At 38.1% G+C, this 15,316-nt stretch overlaps 2 protein-coding genes across 5 annotated transcripts in view; one reads left to right on the top strand and one right to left on the bottom strand.

The window, feature by feature from the left end:
* Positions 1 to 3,112: 3,112 nt before the first annotated feature.
* Positions 3,113 to 7,644, top strand: LOC122657135. 2 transcript variants are annotated; one of them, XM_043851917.1, is made up of 6 exons: positions 3,113 to 3,217; positions 4,774 to 4,914; positions 4,993 to 5,157; positions 5,521 to 5,643; positions 6,071 to 6,214; positions 7,043 to 7,644. In XM_043851917.1, the coding sequence occupies exons 2-6, from the start codon at positions 4,780 to 4,782 to the stop codon at positions 7,475 to 7,477; spliced, it is 1,002 nt and encodes a 333-aa protein (XP_043707852.1). In that variant the 5' UTR covers positions 3,113 to 3,217; positions 4,774 to 4,779; the 3' UTR covers positions 7,478 to 7,644. The 2 variants fall into 2 exon arrangements, with proteins under 2 accessions (XP_043707852.1, XP_043707853.1); XM_043851918.1 differs by having other exon boundaries at positions 3,138 to 3,217; positions 4,722 to 4,914.
* A 1,867-nt stretch (positions 7,645 to 9,511) lies between these two features.
* The window catches only part of LOC122653965 (pantothenate kinase 2-like), a 45,686-nt gene continuing 39,881 nt past the window's right edge, over positions 9,512 to 15,316 (bottom strand). For 2 of the 3 annotated variants that reach the window (XM_043847932.1, XM_043847933.1), the window contains exons 15-22: positions 14,340 to 14,456; positions 13,921 to 13,984; positions 13,121 to 13,267; positions 12,846 to 13,004; positions 12,272 to 12,355; positions 10,342 to 10,536; positions 10,094 to 10,165; positions 9,512 to 9,737 (exon numbers count right to left, since the gene is read on the bottom strand). In XM_043847932.1, coding sequence (XP_043703867.1) covers positions 9,648 to 9,737; positions 10,094 to 10,165; positions 10,342 to 10,536; positions 12,272 to 12,355; positions 12,846 to 13,004; positions 13,121 to 13,267; positions 13,921 to 13,984; positions 14,340 to 14,456 — 928 coding nt within the window. In that variant the 3' untranslated portion in view covers positions 9,512 to 9,647. The remainder of the gene's footprint in view (positions 9,738 to 10,093; positions 10,166 to 10,341; positions 10,537 to 12,271; positions 12,356 to 12,845; positions 13,005 to 13,120; positions 13,268 to 13,920; positions 13,985 to 14,339; positions 14,457 to 15,316) is intronic. The other variant, XM_043847934.1, reaches the window with a different exon arrangement.

The following is a 15,316-nucleotide window of genomic DNA, read 5'->3' as shown; positions in this document are numbered from 1 at the left end:
AGTAGGGAACGGTGTGATCAGATCAGTTAAGACTACAACAAGGCCGTACCCAGCGCACAAGGCTCGCGCCACTGCGGGGTTTGGGGAAGGTTAAAATGTACGCAGCCTTGCCCCTGCGTTCGCAGAGAGAATGTATCCAGACTCAAACCTGTGACCACTTGGTTAGAATGGAGCAACCTTTACCTTTGCACCGAGGCCCGCCTTCTTGTTTTTGCATTACAGCATAGAACAATCGAACTCTTCATCGATGCGGTATTGGTATTGATTTTTAGAAACTCTACCCCAAAAAAAATTTAGAAACTATGATAGGCCTGGGCTAAGCTTTTCAACCCATGTGCTAGCCTAGGGTTGAGATTTTTAGGCCTAGAGTAGAGTCGGGCTGGCCTTGGGCTTGAGGTCTCGAGCTGAGCCCGATCCGGTCTGACTTTGTATATTTAAATATGTAATATATGATTATAAAAAGGGGAAATGTTTCTTGCGGGGGAGGGGGGAGCATGGGTTGCATGTCGCGTGCGTGTGTGCGGGGCATCGGGGGCCAATGGGAGTGTTTGCAGAAGAATCATGGGGTGGCATTTTTGAATTTCGTGGGGATCACAAGCGGTCATTTCACGCCCCTATGTATAGGTGCAACATAGAGCACACCCCCCCCCCATAGAGTTATTTTTTGCTTTATAGATGATAGTATCACACAGCAAAAAACACACACACACACACTAGCCTCACTTGGTCTAGACCTAAAATGACTAAAATAGGGATTGAAGATAAAAGAAGTGTGGTGCTCCAATCAACGGATCATCGATTTTCTTCCTTCTCCAACCACTACTCCTTAGCATTGGCCTCGTCTAAAGGACTTATTGTATATAAACAATGTAGGACAGGATATCTCATTTGAAACCAAGGGGGGTCCTTTTTGTATGGCGATAGCCCTTAACTTAGCTAAGCATGCCCAAGCTAAGAACTTTGTGTATGTTTCCGTTGCCTAGTTTAATGTCTTTTCTTTTATCATAAAAAAAAAAAAAAAAAAAGGACTAAAATTGGGGTTGCCAAGGTCAATTAGGGTCAGGATATGGGCTACGATATCCAAACCCGACCTAGGGCAGGGCTAGACCTAGTTGGACTAAGGAGACCTAAGGATGGGTTAGGTTTCTTAGATGGATCTTAAACGGGCTATTGAGCCATTTATCTCTAGACAACTCTTACACAAACTATAAAATAATTGTTTCAACTTTCAAAGGTAGATATTACTATGATAATAGTCCAGGTATAGAGCTTAATGGTATACTAATTGAATACTTCTATTTCAAAAGGTCTCCTTGATGACAAAGATTTAGGTTGATTCATTAAATTTATATATAACAATAGCAATTCAATACAATCGGACTTAATCGGGCTCTTAAGTAGTCAATCATGGTCAGGCTGGACTTTCACACCGGGAACGACCGAATATTATCCGGTATGGGCTTGAGCCCGACACATTTAACGGTCCGGGCTGATCTCGGGTTTTTCCAATTAGGCTTGATTGGACTAAATTTGATTGACCTAGAATTGACACCCCTATGCTCATGGAGGAGCGTGGATCTCCCTCAATGATTGTAGACCTGGAAATAACATTAATGTCATTATCCCTGTTAGCGTGGGATCCACTTCTCTTTTGTCTTATTATATATATATATATATATATTTTTAGCTTCCAAACATAGGCCAAGCTAATCTAGACAGATTCAGAATAACTGACGAATTGGCTGACCGATGATGGTGATCCATTGTGGCCATGGGAATTTTTTCATTTACTTTATGACATTAAACTTTCTTTTAATTTGCTTAATTCGGTTTCTGTAATTAAACAAGCAAGACCGATTATGTTTTAATTTTAGCACAGTATGTTAGAGTTCATCAACAATCTTCAATTTGTATGATTGAGACTGTACCTATTATGTTTTAATTTTTTCTTTTCATAAAAAAAGAAGAAGCCATGCTCACTTGCATCAACCTCAAGCCAACTATGCGTCTATGCTAGCAATAGTCCTCATCAAATGCACTAGTTGACACTTTAAATTGTATGACACTATTGTTCATCATGTATGAGGCTCTTTCAATGTTTTTTAAAAAATCATTGTTTTTAAAAAAAAATAAATTCTAAACCTCTTCCTAATATGTGAAAGTATTTTATTAAATTAATAATTAATCTATTAATATTATATGTTGCCATATGATAAAAAAGCCAATTAAGGTCAAAGTCTGAAATTCCCCCCCCCCTTATTAGAGGCAGAGATTTAGTTCACAGTATCGATGCCGATATCGATCACCGATATCAATATCAATAAGGATTAAATGTATTGGGACCTCCCAAAATTTTGATACCATTTTCCCTCTACTATTTTGCCTTCAAATTTTTTTGTAAACTGACCTGGTATCGGTCAGGTATCGCTATTGACCATAGTCGATGCCGATATGATCAGTTTCGATTTATACTTATTGTATATTGAATCGAATTGAAATCAAACCAAAAAGCTAGAATCGAACTGATTGACACCCTCTAACATGGACATAGATGCAGCTAGGGGTGTCAATTGGTCGGTTCAATTTGAGTCTGTTTCGGTGTGAGAATGGTAATCCAAAACCAAACTTATGAGGAAAGTTTGGTTCGAGATCAGTTTGGTTTCAGATTATATCTATTTGTTATCACGGTCGGTTTCAATTTCGGTCTAGTATAGGTTTGGTTTAATATACATATTTATATTAAACTATGAAAAACTCTGATTTTTGAATGGGTTTTGGGTTGTTATCGGTTTCTTATTGAACTAGATTGGTTTGGTTTTGATTTTGGTGTCAGGTTCTTTCGATTATGGGTTGTAATACCTAAATCCGAAACATGTCCAATAATCCATCGATGCGATTTGGTTCGGACCATTTCGTTTGGACTCGATCTCAACATTTTGACACCCCTAGATGCAGGGGATCTGAAAGACCAGAAGGTCGAAAGGTGAGTGACTCACCTGCGGGTGACAATAGTGATTCTAATCATCGCTCGTTCTAGTTGTTCATTTCACATGCGAGATTTGTCTACAAGCTGGAGCGGACATGAGCTTACGTGCAAGTCGCAGTCGACTCTAAAGACCGATTTTGATTGATTGATTCGTCGTAAGCTACGGAAGAACGCCAAAGTGGAACGAGAAACAGTACTGGAGAGGAAGAAAGAAGAGGATAGCTTGTGGAGGTATTTCATTTATTTTATAAATTTTTTAGTTTACTCCAAATTCGATTCAATTTTATGTGAGGTTGTGCAATCGAGTGAATGTTATACTTTCAGATCCTTATAATCTGTACAAGTCCTGCGGATCTGTCCTTTCCTTGTGCTTTAGCTGTTTTACTCTATTAATTTCCAATTTTCAGAAATCTTGGTAGGTAAAGGCACTCAAAAGCTCCAATTTATAGGGTACTGGTTCAATACTTTGGAAGTTGCTCATTCATGGAGGTTATGGGAAACTTGTGTTTGATAGTTACATGATTCAAGGCTTGGTAGTCAACACAAAACCACCAGGTGTTGTCCTTTTTTCTCACCAAGAGCATCAGTGAGGAAAATTGGCTAAGACTAGGCTGTATTATGCTAGTACTTAATATGTCCTTTACAAGATTCTCTTTCATTTTTCTGATCCAATGGTTGGTTTGGTTACAACAGCTAGTTGCTATTTTTAATGCATATTTTCTAATTCTGAAATCAGAAATGGTAAGATTGGGGACCTCGGCGCAATGGTAAGGTTGCTCCATTGTGACCTAGTGATCGCAGGTTCGACTTGGGAAACAGCCTCTCTGCAAAGCGGATAAGGCTGCCTACATTATGACCCTACCCAGACCCTGCAGTGGCTGGGGCCTCTGCACTGGGTACGCCCTTTTCTAATTCTGAAATTTGTCATATCTCAGCATCCCACCATTAGTTTGGCCTGAGGTTTTAAAGAGTTGTTCATCCATAAGAGACCTACCCTCGATTTTTATTTTTTTTTGGGGGGGGGGGGGGAGGGGTCTTAGTCCCATCTGGGTAACCATGTTACTAATTCTGTTATTACTTTGTTTTCTGTTAATTCTGTCAGTTCACTGTCATGCGATAGACCAGAGCTGGGTATTGTTGGTTTCTTTAGTGGTTAGGTTTCATCCTATTGTTACAGGTTGTCAAGAGTCCTAACTGTTGAAACACCTTGCTGTTAGGTGTTACTATTATTCCTAATTCTGATTTATATGCTGTAACCTACTGGTTTTGATAAAGAGTGATCCTACTGTGGAATTAGTTGCTAGTTGTCTAGTTAGGAATTGGTTCAATAAGGGGACTAATGGTACTTTTAAGAACATCCAGTCATTAATAAGAGTAGTATTGAGAGATTCAAATGCTGAAACTGTAGTCAACAACTTAGCTTCTCCAAACATAAGGTTTTATTGTTATTTTTTTAAAGTAAATGATTTGTAATTCTGGTAATTTTTTCCTCAACATTCGCAAAATCTCCTTGTCGAGAAATAATATCCTCTCATAGGAGTGCATTGGTTATCGTTCTAGATGGTAATTCTACAAGATGAGAAAAAGCAATGCAGTTGATAATTGCTGATCCTATAGTGTTGCGTGTAGATATTTGCCGAGATTTGGATGTTCACCCCTTGTATAATGAGTGAGATTATGCCAGGGTTTTTCCTTTTTTGGGGGTGGGTGGGTGGGTAGGGGGAGAATTTCACAGAGAACGGCATATTGTTACTTACCAAATTAATACTTATGAATCTCCCATCCAGGTTTTAATGGGTGATGTAAAAGTAGCTAGAACAAGTCTGGATATCCATGACAACAAAAGAAATCAGCATGAAAGGGGTTTCAATTCAGCATTCCCCACATTTTTTGAGCAGATTCCCCAGAGACTTCAGAATTTTTTAAAGGTTGGTACATTCTTGTGAAAGCTTCAACCAATGATGGATATGCCATCAATTATTGGGATACTCTTATCTTTGTTGCAGTTTCATCTCAAGAAGTCCATGAAAGATGTAGGGCAAGCAAAGTCCGCTGGCTCTGGCATATCAAAGGATGAAGGATCATATACTGATTTGGAGGTCAACCTGGACAACCAGCTGCAGGCTTGGAAAGCAAATCCTACTTGGACTGATCAAATTCCGGACATCAAGGTATGAAAGGTTGATTTTGAAGAAAGTAAAATCTTTTTTTGGGTAAACTTGCTTCTGTCTTCTTTCCCTCCCTAAAAAGAAGTTCCATATTCATTCTTCTTGTCATGTCACTGTAAATGTGGATTTATTTAAGAGTAATCAGGCAAGAGGAAATCCAAGGTATCTGTTGGGTGAAATGCAAGAATAAGAGAGAGACCACTGCTATTATGGTCCACAAGCACACCATAAGCACAATCTATCCTACAAGTTCCCTAGGCTTTCCAGTCAGGCATAGTTTCTTAGCCAGTCATCTTACCAGTAAGGCAAAAATATATGGTCAGCTTTAGTCAGAAAAGATAGAAGTCTAATGAAAATTCTTGGCAGGTTAATGTACCGAAAGGTTCTCTTTGCAATCTTAATGTCGAGTTCAATGTTGGCTTGCCCCCAGATGCAGTATTCAACATTGTAATTGACCCTGACAATAGCAGGGTCTTCAAGAATATCAAGGTAAGTTGTATATTCTTTTTACCAGTTATGGTTCTGATCCTCTTTTTGTGCATAAACAATGAAAATTTTATTGAACAGCAATATGGAAAATACTAAGGAGATGTTAGATTGAAAGGATTAAAGGGAAGAATTCTTTTTAAGTTCAACATGTGCTATTCTTGGCATCCAGTTTTTCCAAATGCATAAACAAATGGTTCGGAAGTCACCCTCTTGACAAATGATTTAGTGGTTAACAATACAATGGAAATGCCCAACACAAGTGGGCTATCCTGAGGCTGTTGTCCAGGCTGTCGAGGCAAAGCTTGTTTGACAGGCCAGTAAATAGCTTTAGCTGTAGATATATGAGTACATGCAGGAAGAGGAAATTTCAAAATTCCAAGTTTAACAAGGTACAGTCCAATTTTAACAAGGGTGTCTCTTACATCAGGAAGTAATATCTAGGAAGGTCTTGCTTGATGAGGGCCAAAGGCAGGTCGTCGAGGTGGAGCAAGCTGCTTTATGGAGGTTTCTTTGGTGGTCAGGAACCATGTCAGTCCATGTTATAGTGGATCAGAACAGAAAAGATTACTCAGTAAGTTGGACTTTGGTTTTCCTCCTTGTCAAGCGTTGTTAAAAAAAATTGGCTTTTTATCATTTTGAATTTTGTCCTTCTATCTTTAATTTGAGGCAGCTGTGGAATGAAAGTCTACACTTGTCCTTTAATGTGTTTTAATATCATTTGTCTTCAATTTTTCCCCCTCAGGCACCCTCTGGTTACAAGTAAAGTGCAAAGAAGGGAAGTAAAATTAATTAAAATAGGAAATCAAAACTTTTGGAATTGTGATTGTATTACTAACTTCAAATCTCACTTTGTCAATTTAACTTTTCAAATAAATTCCTTGGCTCTTTCATATTTTCCTTCTTAAATCGAAGTAATTTTTGGTTGAAAGTTGAAGTAAATTTCATTATTGCATCTAGTAAGTTGTTAAGTTAAGCAATCATTTCTGGTACTGATGATAAAACATTCTTTACATTTGTCTTATTTTCACTTCCCTTCATTTCACTTTACTTGCAACTAGATGGAGCCTTGGTGATTTCTTGGACGAAAACACCAAAGCTATCTTCCATGCCTCATTCACTACCTCAGTCACGTGGAACATTACTTGGAGGGATGTGCTCTACCTGATGCATGGGAGACCTAGATTGTCAGATATAAATTGGCTTTGTATGAATGCCATTACTCAAAATATCTCACTCTGTTAGAGTAACAGATGTAAGGTCCCCTACAATTCATTGAGATGCCAAAACATGTAGAGTTATCAAAGTCTCATTTTTCTTCATGATTTGATTCTGTTCGTTTGTTGAAGTGCTGCACAGGAAGTTTTCATGCTTCATCCTTACATTATCTTAATTTCTTCAGGTCAAGTTTAAGCAAGGGAAAGAAGGATTTATGAAAAGATTTGAAGGCTGCTGGAGAGTAGATCCCCTGTTTGTTGATGAACAATTATGCTTTCCTTTCAAGCCTAATTCGTGGGTCGACTATATTTCATGTACTGGAGGTAAAGGAAGGGTTGGTTCAAGGGTGAGCTTAGAACAACTAATCCAGCCGGCTCTTGTTCCACCACCACCTATTTCTTGGTATCTAAGGGGAATTACTGCAAAGACTACTGAAATGTTGATAAATGACCTGCAAGCAGAAGCTGGTAGAATTAGGGGAGTTTCAAACAACAATGCCAATAAAGAGAGTGAATTATCCATAGGAGCAAGAGGTGAGCATCCTGTGGAAGAACTGAGCGATGTTAAAGAAAGATGGGCCCAACGAAGAAAAGACAGAAGGCAGAAGAGGAGACACTAAAGTTGCTATGGTAATCATCAATCTATGGCCAATGTACACTATTGATCCACTACCATAAAAAAAAAATCATAGGATATACGCCATTTAAACTTATTTCCTATGTGTGTAATTCGTGTACTAAGTGCATTAGTGCATACGTATGATCCTTGCACTAAATGCATATTTGTCAAGATCATAAATGAGAATACAGGGGAAATTGATAACCCACCAAAATAATGATCACCTTTCTGTTAGTACATTCTTGCAAATTATGGGACTTGCGACAAAGAAGTACTTGTATCCTAAAAACTTGTATCTTTATGCAAAACAGTCCCCTCCCCTCTCTCTCTCTCTCTTTACGTGTCTGTGTATTGAGTAATACTTAGAAGTTTAGTTCTATTATAAAGGTTGATTCATTATGTTGAGTATAAAGGTTGATTCAGTATGTCGAGTTCACAATAGTACTGCTGGACTATCTTGTCATTGAGAAGAACAATTGACAATGTGCAAGCAATAGTTTTAAGAGCAATGTTTTACAAGCAATAATAACATGCAAGTGTGTATTCAATTTGGTAGTCCTCCACCTAGAGGACCTGGGGTTCCTGAACTTTTTCCTATTTGAACGAGATCTAAGAAAAATGTTAAAAAAGTACAACCGGGTTTAACCAATATAGTTCACTTTCCAGTTTCCAGTTGGTTCCGGTGTAGTATCAGAACTAATTACCTTCCTAGTGTCCAGTCTTCTTTTATTATTTTCTTTGGGGTGTGAAAGTTTGGCATAAGTGGGTTACAGTAAATGTCCATCAATAAAGTGAGGGTTTTCCAGACCTTTTAGCACGAGCCTTGAATGGATTTGGTCTTCTACATATGCGATGGAGGTAATCAACAAAGAAAGAGCTCATCTTCTTTCCTTTATCACTTAGGACTCGTGTGGTAAGAAAGAACAGTTTGTTAAAGGCAAAGTCTACTTTGCTTCTTTTTTTGTAAGTAGACAAAGTTCGAGATCTTCCTGAGAAGCTGAAGAAAGGAAGCCCAACAACCATGCAACTGTGCTAGGTTTCTGCCATTGCTATTCATTCATTTTTTCAACTCAGAAGCCAAACTTTTGAATTCTGTATTCTAAAAATTAATCTCATCACTCCAGAGCTATCAAAAGAAGGAAGGTTTATCCTTATCTATTCTGTCCGAAAAAAGCAGTGAATGCAGTCTCCCCACCCAGTTCCGCTGTGTTAGGCCAGGAGCTGGTTTGGGGAATCATGGGGGGAATTCGATTTTGAAATAGAATGATTGATAGAATCGATATTTCATAGAAGAATGACCGAAGCCAAAAAAATCCCTTCACACCAAGCAAGCTCCTCCAAATGATGCCAATTAGATTGCCATTTTGCTCCACGGGTCATTTGGAATGGCGTTAAACTTACCAAGACGCAGATCTGTGCTCTCTTTCGCCCAGTAGCCTATTCTTGGGTCACCCTGCTTAGTTTTGAAGTTACTCGATAGGTTGTCTATGTTGTCCACATCAACATAGTGATGAACCAGATTTCTCTCTCTTCACCTGAAATGACCTTGCTGTCCTCCTATGTATGAAACCATTCGGCCATGAGATGTGCTCCTCCATGCCACTTGTTTAGAGAACACTCACCACTCTGATATATATTATGCATGTAAACAGATACAATAAATATGGCATTTATTTATTTTTTGACGAAATAAATGAAAATCCAAACATATTCATTAACACTATATGCCTAACCTGTGAGCATCCTACGGTCCTTTAACCTGACCATGACAAACTTCAAATAGGTGTGTATACATAGACCTTCCCATACGTCGTCCATAATTTGACAGACTTATACCACCATTACAAAAAGAACTAGAAGCAATAGGAAAACAATGAGAAGTACATAAAGAGCATTGATGCATCGTAGTAAGCCAGTCTACTGTAAAACTGAATGAATCTCCTCCCTTTTTAAATCTATGATCAGAGATTGGTTCAAAGCCAGCAACAAGATTTGTTGAAGCTCCTGAGATACACAAGTTCCAAACCAATTTTTGTTTTCATCCAGGAGGAGAAAAACTAGAACATCAATGAGCAAGATGATCTTCTGAATTGATAATTCCCTTGTCCTCCTGTCTCAGTAGAGAAATGCAAACATTTGGGCATGTGTTGGAACTCTGATGATGCAAGCTCTCAACTGGCTGATTCATATCGGCAGACACAATCATATATGTTTCCTTTGATCAGTTTTTCTGCCAACCTCTGATTCTTCACCATTGCAAGCTGCAAAATAATTTTTTAACCTTCAGAATCATAATAAATACAGAAGTTTACGTGACACATTATCTGTTATTTCTGGAACCCCAACTTGATCTAGTGATTGGAAATGGTCCTAATTAGATTGGTTGTTAAAGATTGAACACCCCCCCCCCTTTCCAGTACCCCATGGGTTATTGGACTGGAAAACTCGAGATGAGTACAAAGAGTCCAGACTTAAGTAATGGGCTCAAACTTTTGCCTGAGCTCCAAGATTATGAACCATCAAATTATGCATTCCAGGTTCCAACCACCCTGCATTACATGCAGAAACACAGGCAGTGGTGATAATTTCTAGCTTCCCTCAACCTGTAAAAAATTACCTTCAGAGCATCACATTTAAAAAGAGCATTGAAATTTGTATGGAGAGCGCGACCCATCCCTTCCAAGATTATCTGCATGGCACAAAAATACCAAGTAGAGGATTTTAATAAGCTAAGTCTGCATTACCAGACTAGAAAATCTTTCCTGCTATGGACTAAGAAAAATCATAGATCAGTTCAGAAGTAAGATAAATTTGATGTTTGAGCTTCAATCTGTATTGAAACAAAAAAATGGCTGGGTGGCCTACCAGGTCGGCATCTTTTGCAGCAGCGGCTAGCTCTGAGCTGACCTGCCGTAAATCAATGCATGGACTACCACACCCATTCTCAACAACCATTAAAGGAACTGAAGATGAATTCTCTTTTGAACCATCTTGGACGTTTATCATTGCATCCACAAGCAGGCCTCCTGCTTCAGCAGCTTTGCGGAGGACATCACAATGCTGTAGACTAGAAGAATGAGTTCATTTGCTCTGATTGGTAAAGAACTTCATTAATAAATGAGAAATGGTAAAATTAGAATGGATCAGAAAAGAGACATCAATATATTCAGAATACCTTTTAGAAGAGATTTTCATCAGTGAAACCATTTCAAGTTTTTATCCTCTTTTAAAGACAAATACTGAAAGGGACCTTCTCATGGATGGTCAAATGTCTCTTTGACATATTTCTGAGTTAACCTATGAAAGCATTATATGATTATAACTTCTGGTTTTGGATCTGGTGTCAACCTGGCTCAGGACCCGAATTCTGGTGATATAATATCAGTTCTTTCTTTCGTTACCTGGGGCTTAGATTCTTCTCTCTTTCATTCCCCTAGCCAGGCTCCCTAGGCCTGTGGCTAGTGTTTTGTATAGCTCCCCTCCCCATTCTCTTTCCCCTGTGTTCCCCCCCCCCTGCCTTTGGGGTTTTGGTAATGAATTTTTTATTCACCAAATAAATAAATAAAAAATCAGTTCCTTCCCCCTTTTTACTCCATTTCTTTCTCTCCAATTTATTTTTGAATTTCTTACTTGTTTTAGCTACTGGGTTTGAAATACAGGAATGTTTGCAACAGACTCATTATGGCTACCCTCGAAAGAAATTTTGTCAAAATTTAAAACCCCATAACCATGGAGTGACAGAAAAAGAGACTGCAAAAGCCTCACAAGGTAACAGATCCACAGCAGTAAATTAACATAATGTTCAAATATGATGGCATTAATGCCTATTATGTAATGAAATACAAGCTGCTCCATTTCCTCCACCTTCATTCAAAAGGAGATTCTATGATGGTTCAAGTGCATCAATACTCAACATGTGGCTTCTTGTGGAATAATTAACATGATAATCATATTGGAAAAAAAATGGATGCAGTGCCCTTTTAGGATGACATTATATTTTAATTTCTCATTTTTCTATCTTTTTCCTAAAGTTTTCTTTTAGCAGTTTCCAAATTTACATAGTTTCTCTTCCCCAACCCCCTTGTCCCTTTAGCCAGCTAGTTGTATGCAAATATTTACTTGGGACCACCAGTTATTATGTATATAGTTGTATGTATAAGAAATACAAGGTATGTGGTATGCCATTCTCAAAAAGAAAAAGGGAAAAGAAGAAGATAAAAAAAACCACATTTTAAGTATTATTTGATACTATTTCTGTGTACAATGGAGGCCTTTGGATGCCTCCAGTGTGAAGGAGTGACTTGATTCAGATTGAAGGAACTAAAAGAGCCAGGGGCAGACCAAAAATGACTCTAGGAGAAGTGATGAGGAAAGATGTGCATAGCTTGGGCCTTGTATCAAGTATTACCTCAAATAGAGTTGATTTGAGGGCAAGGATCCATGTATCCTATTTAGTCGGGATAAGACTGAGTTGTTGTTGTTGTTCGATTCTATTTCTGCTCTTAGTATTCTTTAATAAATTTTCTGGAAACAGCTTCTCTGCGAAAGTAGGGTTAAGGCTGCATACATTATGACCCTCCTCAGACCCCGCAGTGGCGGGAGCCTCATGCACTGGGTACGGCCTTTTTTTTAGTATTCTTTAATAAATATTCACATTTGTCTTAATGATCTTGAAGCATCTCTAACACTTCAGACATTGATATTTTCTAATTGGATTTTGTTTGATAGATAATTTTTATTGGCTGTTGAGACAAAAGATAAAGAAGAATCTTGATAAGCATTTACACATACAAACCTTGGCAGCCTCAGCTACAATATCAGGAATTTCCATTGCAGTCACATCATTTAATGCTGGGAGTGAGTTTGCAACCAGAACAACCTACAAAATTGGATTTTAATAAATTTTACAGATAAAAGTGAAATATATGAAGAATCTGCAAAACATAATTGATACCAAATTGGAGCATGCTCTTTAAAAACACAATGGCATTTAAAATGCAGGACCCTACCATTTGCAAATTCTGATGAGGCCATAAACCGTAACTTTAGTGAGATGTCAAAAATGGGAAAGACCATACACTGATACAAGGTTACCAAGATTATGGCTGAATTTTTCAGTGATAAGCTTGGAATGATCGAGTCATCTACAGTCCCTTTATACAACAAATCACATGCAAGCCATTGGACAATTGACAATATTTGCTTGCATCCATTCATTTCATTGTGGAAAGCCTGCTTGAATGCTAACCAACCCAAACCACGCTGACTCAGCCAAGTAGAGATCTCAACATTGCCTGGATGGTGGGTTGGACAAGTTTGACCAAGGCAGGACTCTAAACCCTTCTTACTAGCATTGCAGAAAAACTTACCTCAGTTCCACGGCGGAGCAGTTCCCGTGCTAGTGGAAGCATCCCAAGAACTATATCAGCACCAGAGTTGTCTACAAAAAGCAATGCTCTTCTATGTGGAGGCGGCTTTTTGTCTCCAGAACCAAGTATTCTTTCCTTGAAGATATCAAAATCATCTACCTGAGAGTGACACAGAACCACTAATCATGCACAGAACCTCTATTTAGGAGTCGCGGCAAAAAATGAAATACAAACTATAATTTCATGATTTCTCAACAAGTTCTTCTGCCACTTGCCCGCCAAGGTCGTTGCATCTTATTGCGACTCATACGATATATTTCAATAATAGTTCCTTTATGATAGAGATCTACACAAGCACGGGAACCCCAATCAAAGATATTTGCCGCAAGAACACCTTCAATAAGGGCAAGCAATCTTGTTTCCTACAAATTAAAAAGTACAGTTAGCAGAATTTGGAAAACCTATGGGATGGAAAGACTAGGTGGTGGACACAGAAGCCACCACCAAATTTAGCAGTAGTCTCAACCCCAATCTCATACCGCTCTGGCTTGTCAAGAATAATGTGAGCAACAGCATATTTTTATTGCAAACACAGAAATGAATAACATAACAGATAACAAGAATCTGATAAACTCAAGTGAACAATAGGGAGATCAATTTAACTACAAGAAAATAAAGATGCCACTAATTTTATATTATACCGCCATAGGAACATTCCCCAGGCACATCAATGGACTTCTCTAAAACAAAGTGTTTAATGCCTACCAAAGTTCAAGCATAAGGTACAATTTTTGGCTAACTGGTGTTCGAAATATTCGGACATTTATTTCTCTAATCCTACTAATTTATTTTCATCCAAAAGAGAAAAATTCTCTAATCCTACTAAATTGTTCAGAGAAGAATCCTTTTCCTATTATTCTCTCATCCTTTTTTGCGTTTTTCCCTCCATTTAAGGGCAGAGGATATAGCTCACATCAAAACATGACCTGTTCTCAAAAATCAGTAATCAGAGTTCCTAAATGCCTTGAGCGAAAAAGTAAATATTGCTGTAAAGAGGCCAAGTAACTACACTTACCTCACTCATACTATCAAGCTCCACGAGAAGGTCAGGTAAAACAGCTAGAGATGCCTCATTTTCCCTGTCACATGCAAAAGAGATAAGGAAACAAATGTTAAGAAAAATAAAACAACTGGAAATGTGATTAAATTGGTACATGCATCCAAAGCTCCAGTATATAACACATATACACACAGTGTGAATGCATACACCATGAATCATATATCTATGCACGTTAGTGCAAGCTATCCATGAAGTACCGTCCAAGAATACATGTCACCATTTACATAGAGATAAGCATGAAAAGCATATGACTGAGATATCCATATGATAGTGACAAAGGGAAGCAAGAAATGACTCTCTGTATTTGTGTTGTTGACCAAGCAATCATCACCGTAGTCTGCAGAATGAAAGATAAAATAATATGATGGAACTACCTCTGTTTTATGCTTCTGTAGGCATCAACAAACTGAAACTCTCTCAAGCACTCCTCCCTTAGTTCCAATAGGTTGGCCAGTCCCAATTTTCCATAAGCAGCAGGCTCCTCCATCAACCTATTTGTCAAGTTAAAAGTTTGTACATGAAAATTACTGAATGATTGAATTAATGAAAGAAGTGGTCAAAAGAGTGAGATTTTTCAATGATAATGTTAACATTATTGCAATAGCATTCCAAGTTCTGCTCAGCTATTCAGGGATTCGGATTTTGTTGCTTTTCCTTATTTCTTTATATTTTTTTTTGCGGCAGCTTTTGGGGGTTGGGAGTGACCATTTTGGTTTCTTTTTAATTTTTTTCTTGCAATAATGCTTAGCAGACCCAGAGACTCTGACCACCTTAGGACCATTTTCAGATGTATACTCTCAATTTATACGTGATTAATTTTATCTTCCCTGATCAAGGCAAAAGAAGGACTTTCCAAGGTTCCCAACGTAACACAACTTGCCTCCTTCAAGTTCAAACCCTCTATGCTTGCATAAACTGCACAGATTCCCTTAAAAAGACATGGTTGAACCCTGTATGACTCGGTGGTGTGGATATTGGAATTTTGAAAAAAAAAAAAAAACCCTTGCATTAAGCCTTCTTAAAGACACAAGAAGTCCTCCCTTTACAAATAGCAAAGGAGGTACAGAGCATAGGATTAATTCTTCTTCAAAGAAATGTATCATATGCATACATATGTGAAAATATGCTACATATGAGGCTTTCAAAATCCCTCATATTTAATTATATAGATACCCAATTTCTTGTGTAAAGAGGCCAGAATCTGACATTACCAAACGAAGGATCAGGTTATTCTCAACTCTTTCTTTGTGCTGAAGATATGCCGAGTCCCAATCTACCTGCCCACATCCTCGCAGAAAATTTCAATCCAAGTGCTTCAGATTCAATTTTTTCCAATTTTCTTCTCCTTTAG

Source organism: Telopea speciosissima, chromosome 3, assembly GCF_018873765.1.
Source record: "Telopea speciosissima isolate NSW1024214 ecotype Mountain lineage chromosome 3, Tspe_v1, whole genome shotgun sequence".
In the NCBI taxonomy this organism is placed as follows: Eukaryota; Viridiplantae; Streptophyta; class Magnoliopsida; order Proteales; family Proteaceae; genus Telopea; species Telopea speciosissima.
This window is presented reverse-complemented; position numbering and strand designations above follow the sequence as displayed.